General features: G+C 48.4%; 1 protein-coding gene across 1 annotated transcript; it reads left to right on the forward strand.

Annotated features, from left to right (window-relative positions):
* The first annotated feature begins 8842 nt into the window (after positions 1-8842).
* Positions 8843-13838, forward strand: LOC119331583 (probable lipoxygenase 8, chloroplastic). The gene is made up of 5 exons (XM_037604745.1): positions 8843-9390; positions 10420-10688; positions 11338-11581; positions 11704-12027; positions 12153-13838. Exons 1-5 carry the CDS (start codon positions 8961-8963, stop codon positions 13679-13681), a joined length of 2796 nt encoding a protein of 931 aa, XP_037460642.1. The 5' UTR covers positions 8843-8960; the 3' UTR covers positions 13682-13838.
* Positions 13839-14162: the final 324 nt, after the last annotated feature.

A 14162-nucleotide genomic window follows, 5' to 3' on the forward strand; every position in this document is an offset into this window, starting at 1 on the left:
ATCTTGGTCATCTGACCAGTTCCGACCAACAAAGGTTGAGAAGTTTCGGCCTTGTTAGGGGCATGTGAGAGATGTGTTCAATGAGTCCGTCTAGCTGGACCTATGGCATGTCATACGGCCTCTCTGGCGTCTTCTTCATAGGGGTGCTAATTTGCTATGTAGATCACGACCATTGACATCTCTTGTTCTTCGTCATTTGATGATTTTTCGGCCGCTGCTTATAGAAAACTTCAGCGTCCTTAAGATTTAAATATATTTTCTATTTCTTTATAAAAATATTATTTTAATAAAGGGTCTGTGTTATTTAGGGCATCTCCAAAGAAGACCCTCAAAGCTTCGGTACTATTGTTTGGATATAGTGTTTGGATTATTTTTGTCAACTTTTGTAATTTAATGGGACTCCTGTCGGTCCACGGAACGGTTCAGCCATCCTTTTTTCCATAAATTGAAACCTATTTGAGAAGCTTTGGGAGTGTCCGGACATCCAATTAACCAAACAAAAGCCATCACGTGGTCCTCCTCCTCCTCCTCTCAACCGCACATCACACACACATATGCACCACATGCATGCCCCCCTCTCCTCTCTCTTCTCCCAACCGAACAAATGATATTTTTTGTGATTAAGATTGGATGACTCCCTCCCACATCATGTCTACGGACCACGTCAGATTGTAAAAAGGACACTTAGGGTCCGTTTAGGGACTAGCCTTGGAGATGCCATTAATATTACATTCATCCCAAATTAGTTGTCATAGATTTGTCTACATATAGATGTAAATAACACTAAAATGTGTTTAAATACATCAGTATCTAGATAAATATAAAACAACCAATTGGAGACGAATGGAGTATATGGTTTAGACTTTCAGAGGAAAAACTGTACCCCTCCGTGTTAAAATAAGTGTCTCAATTTTAGTAGTACAACTTTGTACTAAAGTTTAACAAAAAAGCCATTGGACACACGTACAATACAAGTATACATGATCGCCCGTCCGTATTGCATATTCGTCTCTCGCCTGCGTAGTTGCGTTACTCCGTAGTAGAGGTAGAGCCGTACGTTCTCTCAAAAGAAAGAAAAATAACCTCGCCCGGATAAATGAATAAGCACACACGGCCACTTGACACGTGACTTTAACCCCGATATATGCAAGACAGCCATATGCAATGAGCAAATCCACACAAGTTACGTACGTGGATGCACGTGCATGCAGCCCCCGATTGACCGCGCGCGCTCTCTCTCTCTGTGCGTATAAACCGGAGACCGACGACGTTTACCGCACCGCCAGCGGAACCCGCGACGGCCGCCGCACGCACATGCCGTAGAACGTAGACGCAGCCGAGTCCTAGGCCTGGCCGCGGCCAGGTCCGCGTCGCCTTGTTTATACCTCGTCTCCGTCGTCGATCGATGTGTTCGAAGGTTCCAACGTCAACGTCGCGCGCTCGCAGCCATGGTTGTTGTTGCCGTCTGAGGAAACAGGTACACGTACATGTACACGGAACCATCCCAGCCGGTACTACGTACGGGGTACGCGATTCCCTTGCTCCAACCGAAAGTCGTCCGTGCATCCGACCCATCCATCGGCCGTCGCGCTCATTCGCTCGCAGGCGAAGACTAGTGCCACTTGGTCATTTTTCTCTTCTTTTTTGACGTTGCCGCTTGGTCTTGGCGTTCAAAATTGTTTGCACGATCGATGTCTATGGTCAGTACGCGCCAGAGGTTCATTCCTGCGCGCCCACATGGGCGGACGGGGGCGCAGGATGTTACAGATTCACACACACACACACACACACACACACACACGCGCGCGTCGTTCACCTTTGAATTATCCACCCGTGCCCTTTTCCTGCGTTTCTCCGTGGAAGGTTCATTATGCACAGTGCACTGGCTACTGGCTGGTGAAACCGCAGGTTGAAGGGCAGGGATGGAAAATCCACGAGGCTAGTAAAACTCCCAATAATTATTATGTTTTGGAAAAAGAAATGAAAATTTTATTGCACTTCCTGTCAGATGTATGTTCTAAATATAATACATCTATTCTAGCAAAACCGAATGCATTGTTTTTTCAAGAACACGGAAGAGAAAAAAAAACGACTGTATTACGGTGCGATGTGTTGGATGAGTGCATTTTCATGTGCGTGTAGGACTAAATTAGACGGCTACCACCATCATTGAGATTTAACAAAAATCTCAATCAACCTCGATGTCATAGTTATCTGTTTCAAAATGCAGTGCATATTAGATTTTTCAAAAGTCAAATGTGTGTATGTTTGACACCGCTTATAGTAGAAACTATCAACATCTACAATATCAAATAAATAAAGTATAAAAATACATTTCATTGTAGGTCTAATGATACTAATTTTGTATTCTGGATGTTGGTATATGCTTCTACAAACTTGGTCTAAAAGTAACTTGTTCGATTTTCGAAACAACTTAGTACAAACTACATTTTCAAAAACAAAAAGTATGACTATGTAACACAATCATTGTTGCCTAACCATGCATGCGCCGAGTACTACCGATGAACTTTATTATAAAGTAGAGATGATACCCCGACCGTTACCGCGGGAATTGTTTGCAACTATTTCAATGACATTTTTATGCAACATTAGTATTTGTATTAACAATATAAGAATCAAAACTGGAACAAGGCGAGTCAGTGCCTAGGCTCAGCTGCACCCGCGTTAAACAGACAATTCAAAAAAAACTAGAAAAATTCAAAAAAATCTGAATTTTTTATGGAAGATAATTTGGTGCGTGCGGTGCGCTCTAAATTTCAGATCATTTGGACATCTAAGTAGCTCTCGTTAAAAAAAACAAATTTAGGGTTTGTGAAAAAGTTTACTGTTCATGTACTGTTCTGACCCAATTTGATTTTTTTGCTGAAAGTTACTCGTATGTCCAAATGATCTAAAATTTGGAGCACACCTCACACACCAAACTATCTTTCATGCAAACAAATTGGATTTTTTGAATATTTTTAGTACTTTTTTCTGAATTTTCTCTTCACCAGGTGCAGATGAGCCTAGGCTCAGAACTGGATATTCGTCAAAACTAAAATAATATAATTTATTGTAGAATATTTAATGAGTATGCGTACCATGCATGGTGCATGTTAATGTATCTCTTCCCATGCATGGAAGCATGGTGAGTTGGCATAGTTTCACATTAAGTGAACTACTTGTTAATGTGGGCATTTTCTTATGCATGGTGACATGGTGAGTTAGCATATAGTTGCATCTTGAAGGAATTAGAGTTAGTGAGGATCAACTATTTAGGTATATAATATGAGTCCAGTAAAGGACGGTCTATGAAATGTTACTTAATATAGAAACAATTGTGAGATACAAGATCGATTCGCTACTCGCATGAGTGAAACCGTAGTTGATAAGGAGAAACCATTGAATCCATAGTTCTAAGCCAGTCGTATACAAACCAAAGAACTCTAGTATTACGATGACCCCAAAATGCCTATACCCAGGAATAGTAATTTTCTAAAACATCACTTTTTACAAAGATGTCAATAATCACACCAACTTGGTGCAATTAAAGACCACCTCTTTTACATAATGGATATATGATTTCCCCCCAAAAAAAATTCATCACCACATAGCCAAATGGCCCAACAAAGCACCCAAAGCCAACTGTTTGTAATAGACATGACTATCACTCTAGCCATGTGTATTTACTTCTTAAACATGCAACTTTGGTCAATTAAAACCACAAAGTTGTCATACTATGAAATTTTTTGCATACCAAATTTTGATTATCTTAATTATTACCGCACAACTCTGAGATCACAACGGCACTAGGACACGTGAGAACAACCTCGCCCATCTTCTTCCCGATTGATACCACCAAGACGCATCCTCCCCCCTCTCCCTTTCTTCGTTCCACTTATCTTATGGCTAATCTATTGTCATTTTTTTCCTCCAGCTTTGTCTATGGCGTCAAATCAGGGTGCCACCGTGCGCCGATAAGGCCATCATCTAACCCTGAGGGGAGTTTCTTATCCCTCGAGCCAACAATACCCTCCCTCTTGTCATTGTCACATGTCATCATCATTGTCGCCACTTCTATGGTCCTTCTCCCTCTTCCTCTTCCTCCTGACACTTTTCCTCTTTTCTCTCCTCCTTCCCTTATTACTCCTCCCACCGCTTATCGCGCCCAGGACAACAACATGAGTAGAGCAGTTCGGACGCTAGCCAAGACTTCTTACCCAATGTAACTAGATAGTTTTCGCAAATAAATGTAACTAGATAGTTCAATATTTTTTTAGATAAATAATTCGATTTTTAAGTTGATCTATATCATTTTGTGTCATCCAGATCAGAGTTAGATCAGTTTCGAGACGATCGACAAGGGAAGAGGAAGAGGGTTGGTTTGATCACTGGTTGGCAACCTACCGCGTGGATATGCTGACTATTTTAATAGGTCGGGCAAAGGATGCAGGACAGGTAGGTGGCCTAGTTCCACATCTAGTAGACGGCGGGATATCCATTCTTCAATATGCTGATGATACTATCATATTTATGGAACATGATATAGCGAAAGCAAGGAACATGAAGCTGCTGCTTTGCTTATTTGAACAATTGTCTGGGCTTAAAATCAACTTCCACAAGAGCGAATTGTTTTGCTTTGGAAGAGCAAATGATGACCGGGACTCGTATCAACAATTGTTCGGATGTGAATTGGGTTCTTTACCATTTACGTATTTAGGGATACCCATTCATCATCGTAAGCTAACTAATATTGAGTGGAAATGTATTGAGGATCGTTTTGAAAAGAAACTGAGCTGTTGGAAAGGAAAGCTCATGTCATATGGAGGTCGATTAATTCTGATTAATTCGGTCCTTACTAGTATGCCTATGTTTCTGTTATCCTTTTTCTTGGTTCCGGTTGGAGTTAGGAAAAGGTTAGATTTCTATCGATCTCGATTCTTTTGGCAAATTGATGAGCTTAAACGGAAGTATAGACTTGCGAAGTGGGATATTATCTGCAGACCTAAGGACCAAGGTGGCCTAGGTATTGAAAATCTGGAAATCAAAAATATATGTCTCCTTAGCAAGTGGCTTTTTAAGTTGTCATCTGAGACGGAGGCCACTTGGGCACAGATTTTACGCAATAAATATCTCTTTGCTAAAACCTTGGCTCAGGTGACTGTGAGACCTTCCGACTCGCCCTTTTGGAAGGGTTTGATGAGAGTTAAACAAATCTTTTTCAACAAGACTAAATTTATTGTTGGGAATGGTACCACGACGAGGTTTTGGGAGGATACGTGGCTTGGGGAGACCCCACTAGCACTTCAATATCCTTCTTTGTATAACATAGTCCAACGTAGAGGTGCCTATGTTGCTACTGTTTTACAATCCGTTCCCCTCAATATCAACTTTAGGCGGACGCTTGTTGGAAATCGTTGGGAGGCCTGGCTCCATCTGGTTCGTCGTTTAATGGATGTCCGGTTGTCTTCTAACCCTGAGCATTTGCATTGGAAACTTACTAAGAACGGTGTGTTCTCGGTCAAATCAATGTATCAGGATGTCATTAACTCTACTGTCATCCCTACCTCCTTACATGTTTGGCAAGTTAAAGTACCCTTACGTATTAAAGTGTTTATGTGGTTTGTGCATAAACAAGTCATTCTGACTAAGGATAACCTTGCAAAACGTAATTGGGTAGGTCCGTCTCGATGTAGCTTCTGCGATCATTCTGAAAACATCAAACACCTCTTTCTCGATTGCCCGTTGGCTAAGATTCTGTGGCGGTCGGTTCATATTGCTTTTAATATTAGTCAGCCCACCTCTATTAGTATGTTATTTGGAACATGGCTAGATGGGGTGGATTCTGACATTGCAAGACACATTCGGGTTGGCGTTTGTGCACTTTTGTGGGCAATATGGAATTGTAGAAATGACTTAGTCTTTAACCGATCAACAAACATTCACTTTTTGCAGGTTATCTTCAGGGCCACGGCGTTCATCCGTATGTGGTCGCTACTCACTCCGACGGAGCCCAGGGAGCGTTTGGTTACTGCGTCTACCCGATGGGAGATGGTAGCTCGGGATATTTTCAACCGGTTTGGATGGCGGTCATGTAATAGGATAGACATGTATTGATCCTATTGTTTTGCCAGCCGGTTGTGGCTTTGGGCTTTTCTTATTTACAGATTTTGTTATAGTTTCTACTATGACCTTTCGGTACTATGCTACTGGTTTATTCTTTTAATAATATGAGCCGTATGCATCTTTCTGATGCAAAGGCTGGGGCACGTCCCCTTTTCCAAAAAAAAAAAACCGCGTGGACAGTATATGTTTCTAGCTAGGTTGGAATCGGGTAATTTAAAGGCAAACGATGAGGTTCAAGAACCATACTGTTACAGAAATGCATAGCTAAGAATCTACCGTCGCGCAAACCATGCCGCCCACGTTTTAAAATCACCTACTAGTATTTTTCATCTTTTTTTGGCGAAACGATTACATCGTCTAGCTTGGATCAGCAAATTAAGTGTCGACATCTTGCTTGCACAAGCATACGCACATATCCTACTTGGTGTAGTATATACACACATACGGCCGGCCGCGGCTGCTAGGTGCTAGCGATACATGGAACCTAGCTTCTTAGCAATTAAGTAGGACTACTTGTCCATGAAATCCAGTCGCTGGATGTATATCGCCCGTACATATATTTGTAGAAGCGTAGACGGGACTTGGCTGCTGCGTTGTGTGTGTTCAAGTCCTGAAGATTATTGTTCTGTCACACATCAAGAATTGAAAGGTCAATCTGTAGAATTGCATGCATTACATATGTTGTCCAGTAGGTACGCACGCGGCTCGGTTTTTTTTTTACTATCCCACCCGTCAGTCCATCTAGGCCAAACTGCCAGTCCATGGCCCCATGTGATATATCGCGCGAAGAGCATTGTGCTCGTTTTCCTCCCTTCTCTCTGAAAAAATAACAACGGGGGTGCCGAGTCAGAAAGTTGGAATAACATTCACCCGGTTGGCAGCCTGCACGGCAAGTCTATGGGTTCAGATGTAAACAAAAGGTAGAAATGTTTTGATGCGGTCAACCATACCCTTCGAGAAACATGTTAATTAGTAGTAGTAAGATGAACCATAGTACTCCCTCCGTAAAAAAAATACTCATTTAGATCGTTAGTACTATTATATTTCTTTACGGAGGAGTAGTAGGTACTAGCTGTTGGAGAAGAGTCAATTGCAAGAAACTACCATACTTGTGGCTAGGTTTGTAAAAAACCACTAAGTCGCTAATCCGTTGCAAAAAAACACTGTAATTTCTTTAATCTTATTACAAAAGCACTAATCGGGTAATTTGGTACGTCTGATCGCTTTTTGACAAATGGAGCCTCATTGTAAGGATCTGACATGGCAAAAAATTAACATGCACACCCCTGAAACAAAAGAAGAAAACGCAATCAGCCACCGCTCCCGATTTGGGCTGCCCAAGCAGAGCAGCAACACGCGGCATGGGGCTCGTCGCCGGGGAGCACAGGGCATGGGTAGAGTCGCGCGGCTGATGCGGCAGTCGGCGACGGAGCTGGCCGGTCGAGTGGGCCGCGCCTCGTCCCTGCGGTTCGTCTCCTGCTGCCGCGGCTCGCCTCTGCTCGCTCCAGTGATGCACGCCGCTGCTTGCGCTCCCGCACGGCGCGCCGCCGCCCCGTTTCTTGCGCCGTCGTGCTGGTTTCTTGATGTAGTGATGCACGCCGCCACCAGCACTCGAGCTATGCGTGGTGGCGCCGCTGCTTGCAGCCTTGTTGCGCGCCGCCGTTTTCCCCAACCGGCCCGACGTCCTCTCTGCACGCCACCTCCCCAACGGCTCTCTGCGGGCATCATCCTCCGCTCTGCGGCCGTCCGCGCGGACGAGGTCCGCCTCCAAAGCCTCTTCAAGGAAGCCGCTAGTGCTCGGCGTGCTGGACATCGGCGGCGTCAAGCGGCGGGCAGTGCGGCTTCCCAGAAGGGCGGCGACTCATCGGCGGCGCAGCAAGTCATCGACGAGCACCGCGCCTCCTTCGACCATGACGATGGGAGGAGCGGCGACAGGACGATGGTCGGCGATCTATTGGACATGCAGGCGGCAGAGGTCAGCCGTGACCGCGCCGCCGCCAAACACACAACTCGTCCACACGCGGGGGGAGGGGAGGGTCTGATTGCTTTTCTTTTTTTAGATCTAGGGGTGTTTGTGTTATCTTTTTTGCTAAGTCAGTACCTTACAATCTGCCCCCACTTGTAAGAAAGTGATTAAACAAGCCAAATCACCCGATCAGTGTTTTTTACAACGACTTAAATGATTTTGCGGTGTTTTTTGCAACGGATTAGCGACGCCGCAAATGTGATAGTTTCTTGCAATTGACTCTGTTGGAGAAAGGCATAGCTCCAGTAAAGGAAGAAGAACACAATCTCAAACCACTGTCCAGACAAGAACTGAACCACGAACCTGCTTAGCTAGAGTAGCCTGGAAACGAAAGCGAAAAAGATGAATCAACAGTCGACGTCCCTAAGTAAAGATAGAAAACTACCTTTCCCGAGGATAAACCCCTAACCTGGCGACTTGTCACACAAGCTAGCTAGCCAACTTGGCGTGGAAAAGCGTGTGGCACATTCCAAAGAAGTTACGTAGCCGCCTCGAAGCTAGCCCAGCCTAGAACTTGATTCACGATAGTAACATGTACCCACGAGCTGCACCGCACGTACTGCCGTTTTCGACCAGAAACTCAAGGAACAAAGGAACCGTCGACCATGCATTAGTTTCAACGCTCACAGTTTATATAATCCCATGCCCATGCCCAATCGCAGCTCACAACTCGCAAGTCACCAACGCACGAGCCGTAGCAGACGCACACGTAAGCCCCGTCCTCGAATTTATTGGACACGCCGGGCGATCGTACGCCCACCCGTAGCCATAGGCTTGTAGCTCAGCTTCGCTTGCTATAAAGCCAGCCATGTCCCTTCCTCCTCAGCTCAAACCATCCAGCCTCCAGAGCCACCACCGCACCATCGCGAGTCGTCGCATCCTCCCCTCCTCCACGTGCAGCACCAGCAGCAGCCTCCCGTCGTCTTCGCTCTCCGCCGGCCGTCCGGGGCGACGCTGTGCTCGTGCGCTCGGTGGCGGCAGGCAGCTCGTCGTGCGGTGCGCGTCCGTTGGGCCGTCTGAGGTGGTTCCTGCTAGCAGTAGCATCGGCGGAGGCGGTGCTTCTTCCGACATGGCAGGGAAGGGCGGTGCTTCGGTGCGCGTCAAGGCGGTGGCGACGGTTAAGGTCACCGTCGGCGGGTTCCTCGATGGGCTGAGGCCGTCCAGGACCATGGACGATGTGAAGGACCTCATCGGCAGGTCCATGGAGCTCGAGCTCGTCAGCGCCGAGCTTGACGCCAGTAAGTATACCATGTCCTGGAACATTGACATGCATGCACGCATATACTTTTGCATGGTTTTGTAAACTAATTTTGGTCTATAAAAAAGGCACAACTTTAGTTTATCGTGGTGAAAATGCAACCTGCACCATTTCGTGGCCCAAATTAAGATCTTATCAGGCGAAGGCATTATAAGGACAACACCACAAAGAAAATTCAAACGGTCGACCGGCCTGTGGGACGGCTAAACACGGTAGTAGAATTAATTGATCGACGGACGAATGAATAAATGAATCAACTAACTACTCCTATATAGCTAACAGATGTGCTATTGAAGCAAAGGCCAGAGATCGACGGGTGCGCAAAAATCATCCATCGATCATAGAGATGCACAAGTTGCCTGGAGGAAAAATCATCAGTCGTTTTCTACAATTTATTTCGTTTGGTTCGACTAGTTTTCACACTTTTTTCCTGTTATAAGACAATAACTTACTCGTTCTTTTTGAGGTAAAATCTAGTACTGTACTACGTTCTCAGTCAACTTGAGCGGCGATACAATTTGTTATAAAAAGTCAACCATAGTTTAAGTGACCAGTCCTAATTGAGTTACTACCAAAACAAGTATATTTATGGATAAACCATAGCAGGTTGAGACGCTGTGTTAGCAGCCCTCGTTAATTTCGTCATGCAAAACGTCATAAGCTGGAAAGGTTTAAAAGTACTATTGGTGCGACTTTGTCCCTCCTCTTATCTCAGTAGGAATTTTTGTTCGACTTAGATCGGTGCAAAGACCCTCATGCCACTATATATCCTTTTTTTTTGCCCTGCCACTATATATCCTGACTAGAGTAATAACGACCCATTTCACCTTGTTTGAACCATTCTTTTTTTACTTGTTTGATGCATGCATGGTCATCACCTAGTATTACATCTGATTGCGAAAATTAAAACTTTGTAAAAACAAACCTGGTCACCCGTGCGCGTATAGCAGCTTGCAAGTTCAGCTGTGTCATGGAGTACTGCTTGAAGCTAATCGCGCTATGAATGCAGAGACGGGGAAGGAGAAGCCGACGATCAAGAGCTACGCCCACAAGGTGGCCGACAACGACCTCCACGTCGTCACCTACGAGGCCGACTTCAACGTGCCGGCGGGCTTCGGCCCCGTCGGCGCCGTGCTGGTCGCCAACGAGCACGGCACGGAGATGTTCCTGGAGGACGTGAAGGTGGTCACGGCCGGCGGCAACTCCGACGTCATCCGCTGCGACTCCTGGCTGCCGCCCAAGTCCGGCGACGCCAAGCGCGTCTTCTTCGCCAACAAGGTAAGGAACCAAGTCAAGTCAGTCGCCTTGCCTTTCATCGGGAAGGTCTCCTCAGCTAACGTGCGAACGCGATCTCCGTAGAATTTTTTACCTTGAACGAGACTGGATCGACCGGAGATTAGGCCAAGTCGCTGTAGTTTAATTAGGGCTTTAGGCTATATGATCATCTGATAACTGTGCGTGGAACCATAAGTATGGCAGATTTGACGTGCATGGTCAGTTCTCGAATTTAAGGCACGTCAAGTCTCGTTATTTCGCATTAGATGCACGGCGATCTGCGCTGGGCATGGAGGCAGACAGGCAGTCGAGAGCTAGTGGTGTCCAGGCTTCCACGCGATCACTGCACATGGAGCAACCGTGTGCACGTATACATTGCCTTTTTAGAACGTGCATATCGTGACTTGGTTGCGTAAAAAGTTGGCAGGGCACGCCCATGATCTCCCCGATAAATACGTACCGTACGTACGTGGCCCGCCCGTACGAGTTTCCAACCCGTGCGCGTGTGGCCCCCCAGGAGCTGCAGCTTGCTTGAATGAAAATAAAACGACATGCTAGAATCATCACTCGAAACAAACTATTGCCTCTCAGTATACTGTATAAAGAAAAGTAACTTTTGGCTGAAATTTGTGAACGTGGATCAACCGTGCAGCCTTACCTGCCGGGCCAGACGCCTCCGGGTCTCCAGGGCTACCGGAAGAACGACCTCGCCAAGAAGCGCGGCGACGGCACCGGGCAGAGGAAGGCCACCGACCGGGTCTACGACTACGACGTGTACAACGACCTCGGCTCCGGCGAGGAGCTCGGTGCCGCCGGCGCCCGCCCCGTCCTCGGCGGCAACAAGCAGTTCCCCTACCCGCGCCGCTGCCGCACCGGCCGCCCCCGCTCCACCAAAGGTACGCACACCACAAAGTCTCAAGAGATACGACGTACGTAACACACATCGTGCATGCATGCGCGTGTAGTGTACCACAGGGTGTAACTCGTGCTATGTGCGTGCGTGCGCGCGTACGTGCAGATCCGCAGTCGGAGACGAGGAGCGGCGACGTGTACGTGCCGAGGGACGAGGCCTTCTCGGAGGAGAAGAACGTGCAGTTCTCGGTGAAGACGCTGCAGTCGGTGCTCCACGCGGCGGTGCCGGCCGTGCAGTCCACGCTCATCGACCCCAACCAGGGCTTCCCCTCCTTCTTCGTCATCGACAAGCTCTTCGAGGACGGCGTCGAGCTGCCGCGCGCCGAGGACCTCGGCTTCCTCCGCGCCGCCGTGCCGCGCCTCCTCGAGTTCCTCCGCGACGGCCCCGGCGACAAAGTCCTCCTCTTCGACGCCCCCGCAAATGTCCAGAGTACGTTCCTAGTACCTTGTTTCTTCCTAACTTCCATATGCACGTGCATGCCAAGTAGCAAAAATGGAGTTTTTCATGCAATGCACGAACCTAATTAGTAAATGCGTGTCGATTGCCGAATGCAGAGGACAAGTTTGCGTGGTTGCGGGACGAGGAGTTCGCCAGGGAGACGCTCGCCGGGATCAACCCGTACGCCATCGAGCTTGTCAAGGAGTTTCCTCTCAAGAGCAAGCTCGACCCGGCGGTGTACGGCCCGGCTGAGTCGGCGATCACCGCCGAGCTGCTGGAGGCGCAGATGGGGCACACCATGACGGTGGCCGAGGCGGTGAAGAGCAAGAGGCTCTTCATGCTCGACTTCCACGACCTGTTCCTGCCCTACGTGCACAAGATCCGCGCCCTGCAGCACACCACCATGTACGGCTCCCGCACCATCATGTTCCTCACCGACGACGGCACGCTGCGCCTCCTCGCCATCGAGCTCACCCGGCCGGCCTCACCCACGATGCCGCAGTGGAGGCAGGTGTTCACCTCGTCCACGGACACCACCAAGTCCTGGCTGTGGCGGATGGCCAAGTCCCACGTCCGCGCCCACGACGCCGGCCACCACGAGCTCGTCACCCACTGGCTGCGCACGCACTGCGCCGTCGAGCCCTACATCCTCGCCGCCAACAGGCAGCTCAGCGAGATGCACCCCATCTACCAGCTGTTGCGCCCGCACTTCCGCTACACCATGCGTATCAACGCGCTCGCGCGCTCCGCCCTCATCAACGGCGGCGGCATCATCGAGCTCACCTTCTCCCCGCAGAGGTACGCCATGGAGCTCAGCTCCGTCGCGTACGACAAGCTCTGGCGCTTCGACATGGAGGCCCTCCCCGCCGACCTCGTCCGTAGGGGCATGGCGGAGGAGGACCCCACGGCGGAGCACGGCCTCAAGCTCGCCATCAAAGACTATCCGTTCGCCAACGACGGGCTCCTCATCTGGGACGCCATCAAGGGCTGGGTTCAGGCGTACGTTTCCAGCTACTACCCGAACAACGCCAGCGTCACGGGCGACGCGGAGCTGCAGGCGTTCTGGACGGAGGTGCGAACAGAGGGACACGGCGACAAGAAGGACGCGCCGTGGTGGCCTAAGCTGGACACGCCGGAGAGCCTCGCGCACACGCTCACCACCATCATCTGGGTCGCCGCGGCGCACCACGCGGCGGTCAACTTCGGGCAGTACGACTTCGGCGGCTACTTCCCGAACCGCCCCTCCATTGCGCGCACCAACATGCCGGTGGAGGAGCCTGTGGACGCCGCCGCCTTCGAGAAATTCCTGGACAACCCCGACCAGGCGCTCCGAGAATGCTTCCCGTCGCAGGTGCAAGCAACGCTGGTGATGGCGGTGCTGGACGTTCTGTCTAGCCATTCCCCCGACGAGGAGTACCTCGGAGGGATGGAGACTGCCCCGTGGGGCTACGACACCGCGGTGCGGGCGGCGTACCTGAGGTTCAACGAGCAGCTTAAGGCGGTGGAGGGAATCATCGACGGAAGGAACAAGAACAGGAAGCTGAAGAACCGGTGTGGCGCCGGCATCGTGCCGTACCAGCTCATGAAACCATTCTCGCAGCCCGGCGTCACGGGCAAAGGCATCCCCAACAGCACCTCCATCTGATCAAACAAAGCTCCAACAAAAACGATTTCCTTTAATCTAGCAGACTTGTTGTCCGTTATTTAATGTATTTGTTTATAAGCTTGACACTTCACACGTGTACTCTATATGTATATCCATTCTAATAGATTTTACTGATCTCATTCTTGACTGAACTGAATTTATTTATTGTGGATTTTACAACTTTGGTACTCTCTCCATTTCTTTTAATTTTGGATATAAGATTTGTCTCAAGAAAAATATTACCGCCACAAATGATCGTCCCCTACACTGGTGCTGAAGTTAGATTTGGTGAAAGCCTTCGACTCCATCAACTGGTGCACCATGCGGGGGATCATGGGGGTGTATGGATTCACGGCGTTCTGGTGTGACCGGATGGTTCTCATTTTCACTATGTTTTGACAACCCTATTTAATTTCTAGTATATATCAAATTATTTGTCCCCCCACAAAAAAGAATTATTTGTTGAAACAACCACATCAAC

The sequence above is a fragment of the Triticum dicoccoides genome, chromosome 7A (assembly GCF_002162155.2).
Source record: "Triticum dicoccoides isolate Atlit2015 ecotype Zavitan chromosome 7A, WEW_v2.0, whole genome shotgun sequence".
Lineage (NCBI taxonomy): Eukaryota > Viridiplantae > Streptophyta > Magnoliopsida > Poales > Poaceae > Triticum > Triticum dicoccoides.

What these genes read in the sequence shown, in the direction of transcription:
- LOC119331583 (XM_037604745.1), top strand. Translation starts at nt 8,961, where the DNA reads ATGTCCCTTCCTCCTCAGCTCAAACCATCCAGCCTCCAGAGCCACCAC. An exon ending in CAGCGCCGAGCTTGACGCCA is followed by an intron (nt 9,391 to 10,419) that starts GTAAGTATACCA and finishes CTATGAATGCAG; the next exon opens with AGACGGGGAAGGAGAAGCCG. An exon ending in CCGCCCCCGCTCCACCAAAG is followed by an intron (nt 11,582 to 11,703) that starts GTACGCACACCA and finishes GCGTACGTGCAG; the next exon opens with ATCCGCAGTCGGAGACGAGG.